The sequence below is a fragment of the Chionomys nivalis genome, chromosome 11, assembly GCF_950005125.1.
Source record: "Chionomys nivalis chromosome 11, mChiNiv1.1, whole genome shotgun sequence".
In the NCBI taxonomy this organism is placed as follows: domain Eukaryota; kingdom Metazoa; phylum Chordata; class Mammalia; order Rodentia; family Cricetidae; genus Chionomys; species Chionomys nivalis.
In genome coordinates this window covers 47,323,838-47,341,697 of record NC_080096.1, presented here as the reverse complement: position 1 = coordinate 47,341,697, position 17,860 = coordinate 47,323,838, and the positions used below count along the sequence as shown (strand labels likewise).

General features: G+C 38.4%; 2 protein-coding genes across 2 annotated transcripts in view; both read right to left on the bottom strand.

Moving 5' to 3' along the window:
• Window positions 1-17,860, bottom strand: part of Itgb3bp (integrin subunit beta 3 binding protein) — a 53,967-nt gene that overhangs the window by 34,765 nt on the left and 1,342 nt on the right. The window contains exon 2 of the mRNA XM_057784358.1: window positions 6,972-7,014. Within this exon, the coding sequence (XP_057640341.1) occupies window positions 6,972-7,014 (43 nt within the window). The remainder of the gene's footprint in view (window positions 1-6,971; window positions 7,015-17,860) is intronic.
• On the bottom strand, window positions 2,540-3,637 carry LOC130883673 (protein SGT1 homolog). The gene has a single exon (XM_057784357.1). The coding sequence runs from the start codon at window positions 3,559-3,561 to the stop codon at window positions 2,551-2,553; it is 1,011 nt and encodes a 336-aa protein (XP_057640340.1). The 5' UTR covers window positions 3,562-3,637; the 3' UTR covers window positions 2,540-2,550.

Sequence of the window (17,860 nt, the reverse complement as noted above, 5' to 3'; positions counted from 1 at the left end):
AACCAATACCCTGACCTCCACTCTGATAAGGTGTTCTGCCAAACAAGTTTTGAGACATTTTCCAAGTTCCTGTGTAATCAAAATTCCCCTGGAAATCCTGCAACCCTTGAAAACTGTCTAGTCTTGCAATTTTGGGGGGCTATATAAACCCCATCTTCTCCTGTGTTCAATGCTATTTTCTCAAAGCTTTAGGGAGATGATAGCCCTGTCTGATTTGCATAATTTGGCCAAAGAATTTGGGCAATGGTTTTTACTCTTGTTCAGTGGGAATTAAAAGTTTGTTTGTGTTTTTCAGTTTTTCCATTTATTTCTTATTTCTATAGTTTGCACTTTTGTCAGATACATGCATGACAAATATATTCTTCTCAATTCATAGTTTGCCTGTTCATTTTCTTTCATTTCTTTTTAATTTTGAAATTTTTTATTTTAAACTTTATTATAAAACAAAAATACACTTCAAATTAAAAATCACTAAACTTTATTCAGTTTTTAATGTGATCTTCCAATCAGAAGAAAAAAATTAATTTTAATAAAGTCTAATTCATTAACTTTTCTTTTATAAATATAACTTTTTTATGCCTTGAAAAATTTTTGGCTTCTGTAAATTCACAAAGATGGTTTCTTATATTTTCTCCCAAAGACCTTACACTTTTGGCTAATTTTAAGACTAATTTTAAGGCCCACACCTTCTCAGCACTCAGTAAATAGAGGCCAGTGAATCTGAGTTTGAGGCCAGTCTGGTCTACAGAGTGAGTTTCAGGACAGTCAAGGTTACACAGAGAAATCCTGTCTTGGGAAAATAAAAGATTATGGTTATTCCTGGAAGAAATTTTACATAGTAAGTCAGATAAATGATTTTGCTTAGTAAGTTTACTGGCTGGAGAGATGGCTCAGGGTTGAGACCACATATTACTCCTGCAGAGAGCCTTAGTTTGTTCCATGCACCCACAAAGGGCAGCACACAATCTGGCCTCCAAGGGCACTTACATTTATGTGTGCATACCCCCCACACACATATAATAAAAAGAAAGTAAATCTTTCCTTTTTTTCTTTTTTCCTATTTTTATTGAGCTATATATTTTTCTCTACTCCCTTTCCTTCCTCTCCCCTCCCCTTGTACCATCTCCCATGGTCCCCATGCTCCCAATTTACTCAGGAGATCTTGTCTTTTTCTACTTCCCATGTAGATTAGATTCATGTATGTCTCTCTTAGGTTAGGGTCCTCTTTGTTGCTTAGGTTCTCCGGGATTGTGAATTGTAGTCTGGTTTTTCTTTGCTTTATATCTAAAAGCCATTTATGAGTGAGTACATATGATATTTGTCTTTCTGGGTCTGGGTTACCTCACTCAATATGATGTTCTCTAGATCCATCCATTTGTGAAACTAAATCTTTTTTAAATGTTTTTTTTTCCCAAATGGAATCAGTTTATTAAAGACTTTTTATACTGAATGAACATAATATTTTGAAATATTTAATAAATTTAGACAGTTATTAAAGCTAACATAAACCAAAATTTTCAAGAGAAAAGAGTCTAGCAATATTTAAGCCATTGTACCAAAGGGAAAATAGACATGGTACGTGGAAGGAGCACCCCCCAGGCAGCCTGCTGGGGACTCGTACAATGGTTCTGCTGCTCTGCACTTTCGTGACTGTGCTCACGTCATTTGTTTGACTTGAGTTTCTCCTCTTATCTAGCATGGGGAGTAAAGTGGGATGAGTAGGTAGGGAGGAGGCAGCTGGCAATGCCATGTGTCTCAGGCAAGGCTGCATGGCACTGCTCTCTGTTCTAGCTTGGTGAGGAGAAGAGGGAAAGGCAAAGGAATTCCAACTGTGTCATTCAAACGTGAGAGACAGAGTAGAGTCTGTGGAAAATCTTCCCAGAACCAACGCACTTTAACTGAGGTTCCAGTCCCATAATCTTTAGCACTTTGTGTGTGTGTGCGTGCGTGTGTGTGTGTCTCATGGAATTGTGAAGTTATTTTCCCTTTCAGGGATATACTTTCTCTGCCACAACAGAAAGGGTAAGCATAAAGCCAGGCTAATGGACTTAATTCTCACGTCACTGCATCCTGAGGAGGGAATCTCTTGTAGACGGGAGCAACGACAGAGAAGGGAACTGACCTGAGCACTGAGTGTGAGAGACAATAAGGGAGCTGGAGATGTACAACTCCTGAGTTTACTGCCACCTACCCTGGGCCACTGTGACGTAATTTTTTTCTTTGGATAACACCTTGGTTTTGACTTTCTTCAGAAAGTCAAATAAACCTGACATATGCAAATGACATACTCTGTATATTTAAATATAAACATTTTAAATTTGCATATGTTAATAAAAGGGTTTTTATTCTTGTACTGCGTATTCAGATACACAAGCAATCATGGACTATCTGGCAGCAGTGTAAGGTCTGAACAGCAGGCATACATTTTTATCTTATCTCTCAAGAACAGGGACTTGAGACATACAGTCTACTTAACTGTCAGACTTTCTCCAGGAAGAGCTGACTTTTCTTTTTTTTTTTTTTTTTTGCTGTGATAGCAAACTGATTTATTTAGTACTGTTTCCATTCTATATCATCAGGGGGGTTGATTTCAACTTTTCTTTTACCTACATCAGACCAGTTGGTGCTCAAGACTGTACCACCAGACTCCATAAATGATTTGTTCATGGCGCGTTTCACTTCATCAGAACCATCTGAGTAGATCTGCTGAAACAGCTTGTTTAAAGCTGCATCGCCCTCCAGCTTCTCGTTCTTCTCTTCCTCTTTGATCTCACCCACCAGTTTATCCCAGTTCCTGGTATAATGAGATGATGACGGGTACAGGTTCCTCACATCTGCTGTGAACTGCTTTAGTGTAGGCTCATCTCCGTGCCCTTCTAGCTTTTCCCATCTCACAGCCTCTGGCTTTTTCATTTTAATTTCAATCTTTGTTGAAAGCACTTTAAACGTGCTCTGCTCCGGTACTACAGGGTGAAGCAACCTCAGCTTCAAATTGTAGTCTTCTCCAGAAGGAAGTTTTACCAAAGCAGATAACTCTTTTTCTGAAAATTCCACATTTACATCATTCTTCTGAATATTCTTGATCATAAGTGTAATGATTACTTGAGATTCCGTTTGATACCAGTCATACTTGATTTTTGACTGAGTTCTCTGAGATGCAGACACTTCAGATTCTGATCCATTCTGAGTCTCCTGGCACCTTTTAATCCAGATGGCAAAGTTTGCATCTGCACTGTCTAATTTCTGTCCTTCTGCAAAAGTGTCTACAGCAGAAGCATAGTCCTTTTCATGGTATTCACACATCCCTTTCCTAAGGATAGCAGTAGGATTGTTAGGATTGAGTTCAAGAGACTTCTTTACATCAGCAATACCATCACGATATTTCCCAAGAAGAATGTGACAATAAGCTCTCTGACAGTAATACTGTGCATCGTCTGGATTCTGTTCCAAAGCCTTAGTCAGCTCCTCTAACGCCGCCTGGGGGTCCTCGTCGATCAGAGCATCTGAGAAGCTCTGGAAAAACCGCTGGGACGTTGCAGATCCTGCTGCAGCTGCCGCCATCCCTAAGAACCACTAAAGCTTCGGCCCAAGCGTTTTCTACCTTGGTTACCAGCTCTGCCGCCGCCCAGGGGGGGAAACTTCTCAAGAGCTGACTTTTCTACCAGTGTCTTTTTAAAATGCTTCTCATTTAAGAATGTTTCATGAGCCTTTCTTTTCATTTTTATTATGTGTGTGCAGATGTGTGGGCAGACATATATGGAAAGGTCAGAGGAGAACTTTGTGGAGGGTGGAGGTGGATCTCTCTTTACAACTCTCCATGGGTCCCACAGATAGAACTTAGTTCACCAGGCTTGTGTGGCTAGCACCTTAGTAAGTGGAACCATCTCACCAGCCCCAGATTTGGTTTCAGTAGGCAGGCAAAATGACTTAGTCTCTGATGGAGGAAGGTCATTGGTTAAAAATAAAGAAACTGCTTGGCCCTCATAGGTTAGAACATAGGTGGGTGGAGTAAACAGAACAGAAAGCTAGGAGGAAGAGGAAGTGAGCTCAGACGCCATGCTCCCCTCTCCAGGGAAGATGCAGGGCAGCTCCTCTGAGAGACAGACGCCATGCTCTCCTCTCCAGAGCAGATGTGATGAAGCTCCGACCCAGGATGGATGTAGGCTAGAATCTTCCCGGTAAGCGCACCTTGGGGTGCTACACACATGAATAGAAATGGGCCAAGCAGTGTTTAAAAGAATACAATTTGTGTGTTGTTATTTCGGGGCATAAGCTAGCCAGGCGACCAGGAGCTGGGGCGGCAGGAACACAGCCCGAAGCTCCCACTTCAAGTGTCCTTCTATTGGGAAACTGGACATGAGTATAGATGGGAATGTGGTGGGGATAGATGACAGCTGACACCAGGGCCAGGAGAAGGACCTTGAAAGGAAGTCAGGTTACTTGTAACAAAGGATCCCTACTGCAAACCTCCAATTCTAGGGAACATAACTTGTGTCGCGTGCCAGAAACATTGTTCACTGTGAATCAGTTACGGCTGCCATGTACAACGATTATCTGTATAAAAACAAAACAAACCAAAACAAAAAGCAAAAACAAACCTCTGAGTTGGTAAGCATAGGTTTTTGGAATGCTAGCTGAACACACAGGAAATACCTGGCATAGCAAATCAGTCATCAAATAAGCACATTTAGTGACAGTCCCTCAAGCACCCATCTGTGCTGCTCTCCAAATGAATACACGAAAACACTTAACCTTTCAAAATTCTGGGCTTTTGGCTCCTCCAACGACCCATTAGTGAGGATTTTTCTCAGTATCTGCAGCCAGTGATCTACACTGCTGCAGAGGTAAATGTGACATTATTGTAACATCACTGTGAACCTACATTACTGAGCTGAAACAGGACACACGCATTGAACACACTGAGGGATGTGTGCATGATCAGGGCTGTGTGCATAATCAGGGATGTGTGCATGATCAGGGATGTGTGCGTGATCAGGGATGAATGCATGATCAGGGATGTGTGCGTGATCAGGGATGTGTGCATGATCAGGGATATGTGCATGATCAGGGCTGTGTGCATAATCAGGGATGTGTGCATGATCAGGGATGTGTGTGTGTGTGATCAGGGATGTGTGCATGATCAGGGATGTGTGCATGATCCCAGACAGAAGACCAAGAAAGGGAAGATGGAAGTGTCCGTCAAGATGACTTAGGAACTTTAACATAGAAACACAAAAAATTATCTGAAGAGGGTCACGGGACTGACCAAAAGACAGGAAAATATAACTTCGTGTTTATTGCTAGAAATCCTAAAGGAGCATTTCAGATTTTTTGACTGGTGCTGCTCAATCTACTGACTTTGGAGAAATGAAACAGTTCTTAAGGAAATATGAATGAATGACTATATCAAATCCCTAAGACATACAACTGGCCCAGATTAAATTATGAACAACTAGAAAATATGAATAAATCAATGGCAAGTAAGGAAATATTAACTGAGTTAATATTCAAGACAGTTGGTTTAAAAGTACAGACCCAGACCAAATACAGCAATGTGTTCTTCGAATACAGGGTATTTCTTGTGACCCTGACCTAGACACATCCTCATATGAAGAAAACCCAGGTGGAAAGTTGGTCTCCCAAAGAACAGCTCTGAGGCAGGAAGGATGGTACTTCAAGGGGAACTGCTCACCGACCGAAATACCATTCTGACGGAAGAGACAGATGCAGATCCACGGTCACAGCTGCACTCCACAGACAAGCTGGATAATGGTACTCTAAATTGCTGATTACACCTCTAATGACGTTTTTAGTGCCACTGCAGGATTTTCCATCTTTGTATCAATTTTATATATATAAAAAAGCACCCAGGAAGGTTCTTAAATGATGATATTCTTTTTTGCTAAAACCAATGAGTCTTCCAAAAAGCCTCCCCCCGCCCCCTGCTCTACAAGACAGGGTTTCTCTTTGTAGTCCTGGCTGTCCTGAAATTCCCTCTGTAGAGCAGACTAAAAAGATTCACCTGCCCCTGCTGCCTGAGTGCTGAGATTAAAAGCCTGTGCTACCATTTCTTAAAATGGCAGTCTCATGGAATTTTTAAGAGCCCAATTATTGACTAGCAATTTGCTTTAATTTCTTTCCTTACCAATTATTTACATTTAACATTAGAGAAGTCATAAGTATGTCAGTCAATGTTTGTATCTACATTCATAATTGGTATGGAATGATAAAGAAAGATAACATGTGCTAACTAACATATTGGCACAGGGAATATTCTATGAGTAGATTTAGAAAATTATACCAATAGTATAATTTTATTTTTTATTGTGATTAACATGGTATATTTTATTACACTGACAGTACTCTGTCATTTACTCTATGCCAGCATAATTGAGGCAAATTATTACTTTTTATAAGACAATGCCACTAATGTTTTGATATTACTTTAGTAGGTTATAATATATAGATTAAAATACTGCTATTACTCATATTGCTTTTTATACATTAGAAACATATATTCTTATACATTAGAAACATATATTCTATCTATCTATATAGAGAGAGGTGGCAAACTTCTGTTAACTAATATCTACTATATTATTTTTATAAAGGTTACTAAATAATTTGCTTCTCACATGTCTATCTCAAGCTGACCAGAAATTTTGGAATGCTAGATTAAAAAATATTTTATATGCAGACGACACTGTATTAATGACAACTGTGTCATGTTTTTGATACATGTTATACCTATTAAGGTAAATCAATAAGCAAAAGTTAAAAATAGTCATAACCATGCAATTACATGCTTACTCTCTCTCATTCTACTATCACCTGCCCCATGTAACCCAGGTGACTACGTAGCTGAGGACTTTCTTGAACTCAGGATACTCCTGCCTCCACCCAACATGTACTAGGATTATGGGCATGTATTAACAGCAGGCTGCAATCACAATTCAAAAACTAATACTTACCTTTTTCACAAACCGATCATCTAGTTTCAGTGATCTTCTAGCTCTGTAAACAAAATAGTTAAAGAAATTTTAGATTTGACATGCTTTATTTTAGGTTGATATTTTAGGATAAAATAGAAATAATTGAGTCCAAGTTATTTTTACCAATTAATTTTTATATTGCTTGTTAAAGATAAATGCCACATGAAAAAAATAATTATGATGATAAATTTGGATATCTTAACGTTTTTATTTGATCAATTTATTTCTAGTAGCATATTTTAACATAGGGTCATAATTAAGCATTTAAATGAATCATATAGATATAGATAGATAGATAGATAGATAGATAGATAGATAGATAGATAGATAGATAGATAGAAAGCTTATATACACATACTACCATAAAATTTAAATAGTTAAATAGTACTGGGTATTGAAACCAGACTTTGTGCTTGCTAGGTAAGAGCCCTACCACTGAGTTATATCCCCAGACTAGTTTTTACTATAGAAAAATTTTAGTAAAAAGAAGTTGTCTGCATAAAAATATTGAGGAAAAATTATACTTAACAGAAAAATAATCTAAGTATCTTTAATAGAGACAGTGAAAAAAATCTGCCATTTGCAAGAACCGAGTGCTAAGTGGTGCAGGTATTTGTACGGCAAGGTTTTGCACATTATCCTAGCATCGGACATGATTCAGGGCGAGCAGACTAGGACTGATTTGGGGAACAGATGCTGCATGTCTTTACAAGTCCCCAATCCATAAGAAACTATTCTTTGTTTCCTTCACTATACTGATACAGGAACGTGCCAGACTCTGTGCGTAAAATCTGTTCTGCTAAATGGGATGCCCAGCTGTTGGTGGCAATGTTTAGAAGGAAAAGTTGAATATTTATAATACTTTATTCCGTACAGCTGCCTTCTAAAGAGCAGTCATCAACATTTTATTGATTGCAGACTGAATGCTCAAAGGAGAAAAAGGTCAATATAAATTAAAACTGGCTTTCCAGCGCAGTATTAAAAGTACTTCTTGACCTCTGAGACAGAAATTCCTTCAAGTATTAGAAAATTAGAGCATTTTGTAAAAGATTGTGTTATATTCTGTTTTATAGAACCTCTCCTAAAAATATAGATCCTAGAAAATTGCTAGAGCATTTTTCATTGTTTTTAAATGCTGTGACATTAGCTTCTATAAGAACACAAAGCTTGCCCTGATTCTCCTCAAAATATTATTGCTACATTATCATTGGCTAATTCTTAGAAAAAGTAATTCTGGGTTCAGATTAGATAAAAAGTAGATCTATAAAGCCAAAGAAATGTTAAACTACGCTGCAATCTATTTATGCTTGTTTAGAACCTAAAGATGGGATTTACTGAAGGTGATAAGAGTAGCGAGTAAATTGGTAATAAGTATCCAAGGAGATTTAGTAGGCAACAGGAGAAAACATCTGAGAAATGACTTAGTTCAGCCTATAGAGAAGTTGTGCAACTTGCTCAATGTTACATGTTCTCAGAGAGGGAATCTCAGATCTATTGTAAGGCATCATGGGGTGGGGGATCTCTCCCATGCTAAGACACTGGATTTTTTTCTGAACCTCATAGCCAGAGACAGAATTACATCTTGAGGACCGCTATCCTATTGTGTACTCAGCCTGTCTGTTCAGCTTGCCACTGCCTTGCATTTCCCATATAATCAACTTTTACAACAAAGCTAATGCATAATTAGAATCTTAAATTATGTACTTGTCCATGCCCCTGCCCCAGAGTAATGCGTGTGTGTTCCTATAATCATTTGCTGGAAACAGCACATAGGCTAAAAGCAGTCTTAGGAATGAATATTCACTACAAATGTTGCAAAATAAACGATGATGCTTGCAATGCTGTTTCTTATCTGGGTCAGTTGGGATCAGTAGAAGTCAGTGACTTAAATACCTCATAAAAACTGTTCAAGATTTCTGTGAAATATCCCTTATTTCTTCCTCATATGATACTTTTTGTGCTGCTCAACAAATACAAAACAAAGACCTCTATTAGGAACAGACACGGATTCATAAGACAGTCTTCAGGCAGGCACAGATTCAGACTCATAGACACTGGATGGTGAAGTGCAGAACTCAGATCAGGTTTGTTATTGATCAGATGACATGAAGGAAAAGTGCTCTGATTTCTTTCCTTAAGGCAACACTGATGCATTATTGTGTCTTACAGTTTATTATTAATGCGTTCACAACTAATCACATAGGTCTTGAATTGAGAGAAAAATTACAGATAACTTAAAGAGCAAACTTACTAGAATTTATAATAATTTATTCTTATCTTTCAATCATAATTGGACACACTGTTATCAATTACACAGGTATTCCTTCACCCATGAACAACTGATATAAGGGGATGAAATGATGCTAAATGAATTACTCTTGAGTCAATAGGAACAGAGCAGAAACAGATGACACTTAAGCAAGAACCCAGGCACACTGATGATGAGAACATAAACCAGTAGAGCACCATTGAAACAATACAGTTTCTCAAAATAGTAAAGACAGAATTACTATGATTCAGGGACTCCAACTCCAAAATGAATGGACATGAATGGGCATGCATAAAACAATGCTCATGGCAGCGTTCCTAAAATGGCAGAAGTATCCCGAGTGGCTGGTGATAGATGAATTAATACACAGAACGTGGTATATACATATGTGGATATTAGTCAGCTTTAAAAGTGAAATTTGATTTCAGGCCTGACTACTTTGTTTTGGATAACCAATTAGGGAATGCATCTCTGGGGGAGGCTAATTCTCCCTCACTGGTCACTAGCTGCCTGTAGTAAGCCACACTAGACAGACTGAGCAGTTGTATTTATATGTATGAGTAAGGACCAATAATGACCAAAGAAAAACAGGCTACCAATTTGAAAGGGAGTGAAGGGGGAAATAGTAAGGGTTGGGGAAAAGTGGTATATTATATTTTTATTAAAATATTAATAAAAACAAAAAACAACAAAGAAATTTGACACTTAATACAATATAGATGATCCTGAAGACATTACCTTAAGTAAAATAGGACAGTTACAAAAGGATAGACTGTGAAATTTTTATTCATATGATAGTAGTCAAATTCAGGGATATGATAATCAAATGTTGAGGTTTGAGGGCTAGAGGCAGAAGGGTGGGTAATTGTCTAATTAGAACACAGTTTTAGTCTCACGAGATGAAAGACAGTCTAGAGATAGACCGTAGTAATGGTTACACAATGGTGTGGATGTATTCTCACTGAAGGGTAATCTCATAACTGTAGGTGACTGCTCATTTTCCATCTTCTCGAATTTCCACCTACTCCCATAGCTTGACTATTATATCCCATTTTTAGTTATACTAGGCTTAGATTTGCTCAACTGCCAGCCTGACTGGACTGAGAAGTGCCTGGGTAATCAGTAATGCATACCCCTGGGTTACAATGAAGGCATTCTTAGAACTCACCTTGAACGTGGGAGGCACCACTTCTTAGAGTGGGGGCTCAGATGGGATGAAAAGGATAAAGGAAAGCTGCGTACACAGGTGTTTTCTCTTTGATGCCTGCTGACCATAATGTGAGTTACTGCTCCATTATACCACAATGGACTGATATGGTTAAAACTGTGAGCCACAATGGATGTTTCCTTCCTGAAACTGTTTTGTTCTGCTAACCACAGTTGCTACTAGAATTAATGCTGTTGCGATTTCATATGGACAAATATACTTGGTGTGCAAAGTTTTCAGCAGGTAAAGATTGTTTAACATTCTTTACAAATGGTCCATGGTCTTATTTAGTTCAATACATGTAGTATCCTTAAGTAGGATTCCCTGCTTCATCATAACAAAATGACTAGAAAAATTTTACTATCTAATGTTACTAACATTGTAGTGTGATTTGTAATTGGTCTTAATAATAAAAACCTGTAGTCAGGTATTGGGGGTGAAAGCTGAAAGATCAGAGAAGCAGAGTAGCCAGCCACTAGAGTTCTTACCTCCTTAAATGCTCAGATTGAAGGGTTATCCTGTCTCCACAAGTCCTCAGACTGAATTGCTTGGACTGAATGCCTTGAACTTCTGTCTTCTCCCGCCTTATATTCCCCTCTCTGCCCAGATATATCCCTTCCTGTCTCCACCTCCCTAGTGCTGAGACTAAAGGTATATGACTCCCAAACACTGGGATTAAAGGTGTGAGCCATCATAGCCTGGCTCTGTTTCTCTTTGAGACTGGAGCAATCTAGTGTAGCCCAGGGTGGCTTTGAACTCACAGAGATCTGTCTGTCTCTTCCCCTCCCCAAGTGTTGGGATTAAAGGTGTGTGCCACCACTGCCTGGCCTCTATAGCTAACTTAGTGGCTCACTCTACACTCTGCTCTCCAGGTAAGCTTTATCTGTTAGATGACAAAATATCCCCACATAACATCAGTTATAATACTAAATAAATGGTTCTAAGGGGAAAAACTATCAAAGATTCTTAGCCAGAAAGGAATGACACCATGGGAGCTCACAAAACTGTATGATGAGATTCTTTTTAGATTCTTTTTAATAGAACTTTTAAAATGCTAAACATGGTGTTGAACGGTAGGGTTGAGTGCAGTAGTTGGGGGTAAAGAGTAAATTTAGAAAAGCAGCTAAGACCGGGGGGTCTGTTATGCTATGCCAAACATTTTTCCAAAGTTGGGTAAATCACATAATAGCAGTGAGCTTCATAAACTTGGTAATACTGGCCTGTAAAGTGGTAAGAATTTCTGAGTGGAAGATAAAAATATCACTTAGTATTTCAGTGCTTCCATGACTCTTCAGTGTAGGGGCCGTGACAATGCCGCCGGCTGCCAGCTTCACACGGGTGTTTGGAGGACTTGTGGGTGTGCTCCTGAGATGTTTACAAGTTCTTTGATAAAAGGCAGTGGGCAAGTGCATAAGCCACATGGCACATTAAATTCAACTTGAGGTATATGAAATGATTTAATTTCTATTTTTCATGTGAGAGTGAGAAACGAAGGGAGAAGGATCTCCTATATCTGGTTTGCTCTTTCCTTTTCATTCAGTTCTATGTGTACAAAACTTCCCACAATCACACACAAAATTTCCATCATAGCATGGGTGAGTGGGAATTCCACCCACCACATATGGGCATAATGGGAAAGCATCTAAAGGAATCATTCTCTATAATACTTTGTGATACAACCAGCCAAAAATTTTGGCCAATTATCAGGTAATGTATTTTGATATCAAAACTTGCCTTATCAAAACTTTAATAATGGGGGCTGGAGAGATTGGCTCAGTGGTTAAGAGCATTGCCTGCTCTTCAAAAGGTCCTGAGTTCAATTCCCAGCAACCATATGGTGGCTCACAACCATCTGTAATGACATCTGGTGCCCTCTTCTGGCCTGCAGACATACAGACAGAATACTGTATACATAATAAATAAATAAATATTTTTTAAAAAAAATTTAATAATGGGCAAAAGACATTTTTTACAGCAGTTAATGGGCATATCTGAGAATACTAGCCATAGAACATAGACTGAAGAGATGCTCTAAGGTTTAGTAGAAAAAGAAATCAACTTAAGAACATTTCACTCCTAAATGATATTCTCAATATAAAGCACAGGTATTTGTGCATGTATCTGACAATAGTAAGTCCTTTAAAAGAATCCTACCAACTGAAAGGGCTTACACGGGCCATCAGAATTTTAAATGGCAGGCAGGTAGGTAATGTTTTATGCACTTTTCTTTATGAATTATATTTCACAACACACATAAACAGATAAACCAAAACAAAACATCTGACCGCTATTGATGTATGTTCTCTATGAAGTTGCCATAGATACTGTTCAGTTTTCAGTAAGTATCCAATTGTCTCAAACAGCACTTGTGCATGAGTTTATCAATAAGTGTTTTATGTTAAAGAAACATGTATGTTTTCTTCCCTATTATTAAATCACTGGGTTTTTTTTATTTTTCATTATTTATTTTAAAGCCTTATTCTCCATCAAGGAGATAAAGAGATGCAAAGCAATCCATAAACGAACATAGATGAAAGATGAGGAAACTTAAGGGTACCAATTAGTTTCTCTCTGTTAAAATAAAAGTAGTTCTCTTGGCCTCGAAAGGCCCTGGACAATTTCCAAGAAATAAATTAATGGTTGAGCTTCTGTACAGCCTAATGCTGCCCAGGTGGGGTGATGCCCTTTTCAGGACCCTGGCCTCCAGCATGGCCACCCTCACCCAGCTGACCTAGCTAGTTCCTCTTTTTTACTTATTTATTTTTATTCTTTTTTAATTAAAATTTCCACCTGCTCCCCGTTTCCCATTTCCCTCCCCCTCCTCCCACATATTGCCCCCTCCCCCCACTTACCCCCATCCCCACTCCTCTTCTCCTCCCCCCACTCCATTCCCCCTCCCTCTCGATACCGAAGAGCAGTCCAAATTCCCTGCCCTGGGGGAAGACCAAGGTCCTCCCACTTCTATCTAGGTCCAGGAAGGTGACCGTCCAAACAGGCTAAGCTCCCACAAAGCCAGTTCATGTATTAGGATCGAAACCTAGTGCCATTGTCCTTGGCTTCTCATCAGCCTTCATTGTTCGCCATGTTCAGAGAGTCCAGTTTCAACCCATGAAATCACTGGGTTTTATCTGTTACTTAATAACCATTAAGTTCTTAAAATGTTTACTGAACTCTCTTCCATGAAAACTCCAACTTAGACAGTACATATTCTGATTCTCAGAACCTAAGAGTAGCTGGCATACTGTTGTTACATAAATTGATTTTTTAAAATCAGTGGTCATTTTTTCATTAAAATCACATCACAAATACTTATTTCAATTTTCTTTGGTGCCCCACCTTTGTGTATGTAAGACAGCTATTTGGTTTGAAACACCTAGATGTCTTTAAAATATATATTTGTGATGCTACACAAAGAAAAGATACACGGCACACAAATATATGCTATATATAAACACATAAGTGCTTTATATGTTTGGGGACAGTACTAGGAGTTCAAAGGGCTCATGCATGCTTGGCAAGCATTCTACCAATAAATTAACACCCCTCCATTTACCTCTTAAAAACATTTTTGATCAACTATATTCAGAGTACTTTAAGTATCATTCTTCAAAGATGTCATATTAACACAGTTATGTCTAAGGTAGACATCTGTGTTGATGTTTTATCAATTCTAGAAATGTTGCAATCTCAAATATTACTTCTCCATGCTACCTTTCTAACCCCGAAGTTACTGAAAATTAATTTTTAATTCTCTCTATATTTTTCCAGTTCTGAACTCATTTTCATGTTGTATCCTTTATGTATATTTTTCACAATTTTGCTCCAATTTTTAATTCCTTCTTTAGTTGTGTATAACTCATTATTTTATTCATTCATTAATTTCATAGAACAAATTGTGAATTTTGATAACTTTTATTATTTATAATTTTTATTTTTTTAAATTCCAAAGGATGGGGTAGAGACACATGTTTAAAGTTCTCAGCATCTGATAGGTTAAAGCAGGATAATTAAGCCAGGTGGTGGTGGTGCACACCTTTAATCCCAGCACTTGGGAGGCAGAGGCAGGTGGATCTCTGTGAGTTCGAGGTCAGCAGCAGCCTGGTCTACAAGAGCTGCTGGTAGGCTCCAAAAGTCACAGAGAAACCCTGTCTCGGAAAAAAAAACAAAAAACAAAAAAAAAAAACAAAAAAACCAGGATAATTAAAAGTAAGTTCAGGGTCAGACTTTTTCCAAATATAACACTTGTCTGAATTTTGTCTTGCTTGCTTAATCATTCTTTAAATGTAATATGTATAACTATGTAAGTTTTTCTGGCCCAGTATTTCCATATTCTCACCCTCCCACCCCTCTCTTTTTCTTAATCGGTCTCATGCAGCAGAGGCTAGCCTCAAACTCGGTAGATAGCTGACAATGACTTTGAACTACAGATCCCCCTGCCTCTATCTCCCAGGTCGTAGGATCACAGGCATGTGCCACCACACAAGCCTCCTTGTGCTTTCCCCAAATACAAACTGTTTTCTTACATAAACCTAATAATCAAAATTTTAACAAGCTATTGATATAATGGCAACAGCCTTATTAAAATTTTATCTTTTCTTTGGGGAAGTGTATACGGTGCAGCTTTGCTGGAGGAAGTACATTTCTGCAGGCAGGCTTGGAGATTAAAACTCTGTACCACTTCAAGTTGGTTCTCTACTTCATGATTGTGATTCAAAATGTGAGCTATCAACTTCCTGCTCCTCCCACCATGCCTGTAGCTATGCTTCCCCACTATGACTATTATGCCCATAAGCCAAAAATAAACCCTTTCTTCTATAAGTTGTTTTTAGTCGTGTTTTATCACAGTAATAGAAAAGTAACTAACAGAGATGTTGATACTGAGAGTAGGCTGCTATTGCTTTGACAAATATGACCATTGCTATTATTATTATTTGGAGCAATGTAGAAGACCTTATAGCTTTGGACTAGAAACAAAAAAAGGTTGAAATCTGTAAGCAGAGTTTAGCAAGCTATTCTAGTAGGATCCTGGAAGATAGCAGTACTGAGAGTAATGCAAATGGCAAAGGCCCAGCTCAAGAGGTTTCAGAGGTAGGCAACATTAGCAACTGTGCTAGAGGTCATTCTTGTGACATTCTGGCAAAGAAATCTAGCTGTCTTCTGCCATTGGCTTGTGCTGTGGGACCCTGTACGCTGTGTATTGTTCTCATTGGTTGATAAATAAAGCTGCTTTGGCCTATGGCAAGACAGAATAGAGCCAGACGGGAAATTCAAGCAGAGACACAGGTGAGGAAGGGCAGAGTCTAGGAGATGCCAGCTAGCCAGCCAGCCACTGAGGAAGCAAGACATGTAGAAAACAAGGTCACATGGCAATACATAGATTAATAGAAATGGGTTAAATTAAATGTAAGAGCTAGCTAGAAATAAGCCTGAGCCATTGGCCAAGCATTTATAAGTAATGTTAAGCTTTTAAGTGGTTATTTTAAAAGTGGATGTGGCACTGGGCAGGATGAAAAGTCTCCATTTACAGGCCTGAGAATCTGATGGAGGCTAAATGAAAAAGTAATAGACTATCTCAGTTAGGGTTCCTATGACCACCATAACTCTTACAGAGGAAAACATTTAATTATGGTGGCTCACATACAGTTCAGAGGTTCATTCCATTATCATCATAATGGGATATGGGGGCATGCAGGCAGTCATGGTATTGGAAAGGTAGCTGAGTGTTCTACATCTTGGCTTGTAGGCAACAGGAAGTGATCTGAGTCAGTGGGAAGTATCTTGGGCATATATGAGATTTCAAAGTCTGCCTCTATAGAGACACACTTCCTCCAACAAAGCAAACCTTCTAATAGTGCCACTCCCTTTGGGGCCATTTTCTTTCAAACCACCACATGGACCAATTTCTTTGATAGAGGTAATTTCAAGATAGCATAATATTGAACTTTGGTATGATTGTTATTAATGACTCTTACACAAGTCTACAGTAAAAAAGAGCAAGTGGGGCAGAAAGAAATAAAATGTGCACAGTTTAAACAAAAAGAGCACCAGAAAACAGAATGCTGCAGTCAAGGCTGGTGTTGTGATCCAATTATTGAGGAGATTAGTGCCCTTAAGGAGAGTCCTGCTCTGCCCTGGGACAAAGAAGGGAGACCTCGGGACAAGATCCCAGTCAGCTAAGCTTCCACTGTGTAAAATAGCCCACAGGGTTTTCTGCTCTTTGAAAGCAACTGAATATTGTTACTAATTTGGTCAACTGAAGGTGTATCCAACCAGAGCTGGAGTCAGCCTAAGCATGAAGGATACCAGGGTGAAGGGGGTGTGGATACTTCCTCTGCAGTTTCAGGGGGCTGCTGAGGTCAGGCAGCACGTGGCCAGGAAGGCCATGAGAGAAAAATGTGATTCATGTAGGACCTAGTTTTGGAAAGTTAGGGATGTTCAGAGATCTTAATTTATGTATTAGGAGAACGCCTCACATCATTATAAAAGGGCACATTATACGTTACTTTCTGAATTTTATAAACATTTACTTAAAATTCATATTTTTAAATAGTTAGAGCAAGTACTAACAATTTACCAATCTTAAAAATGCAAGATTCCTTTAAGTAAAAGAAATTATACAACTCTGAATATCTCCTGTGGGTCAAACAATATTTATTAAATGGTTAACTATTAGTCTGGCACTCAATTTTAATCATTTAAGATTAACTTAAAAAATTTAAGCTAATATAGGGGCTGGAGAGATGGCTCAGAGGTTAAGAGCATTGCCTGCTCTTCCAAAGGTCCTCAGTTCAATTCTCAGCAGCCACATGGTGGCTCACAACCATCTGTAATGAGGTCTGGTGCCCTCTTCTGGCCTGAGACATACACACAGACAGAATATTGTATACATAATAAATAAATATTAAAAAAGAAATTATTGATTTATAATCAATCCTCATAATAAAAAAATAATTGCATTTGGCATTAGCACCAGTCTGACCAAAAGCCCAAACAAGTGTAATAAAATAGTTAGGCTTCCAAGTCAGGCATCATGGTGCACACCTGTAACACCAGCACTGGGAGATGGAGGCATTAGGATTAGGAGTTTATGGCCAGTCTCAGCAACACAGTGAGGTTGGGTGACACTAGACAGTCATTTTATTAAAAAAAAAAAAAAAAAAAAAAAAAAAAAGAAATAGGACATTTTAATTTCTTTTCAGAAAACTCTATAAGAATATCAGCAGAATTAACCCACTCTAAGAACACTGCCACAGTTATAAATTCCAACACTAATGCTATTCTAATTTTCTAACTTTGGGACAGTATTAAGTTAATTCTGTGACTTTGAGTTAATTGAGTGACTCTGGCTGAAGCAGCATGGTAACACACGTTAATTAGAAAAGTCAAGCAGAT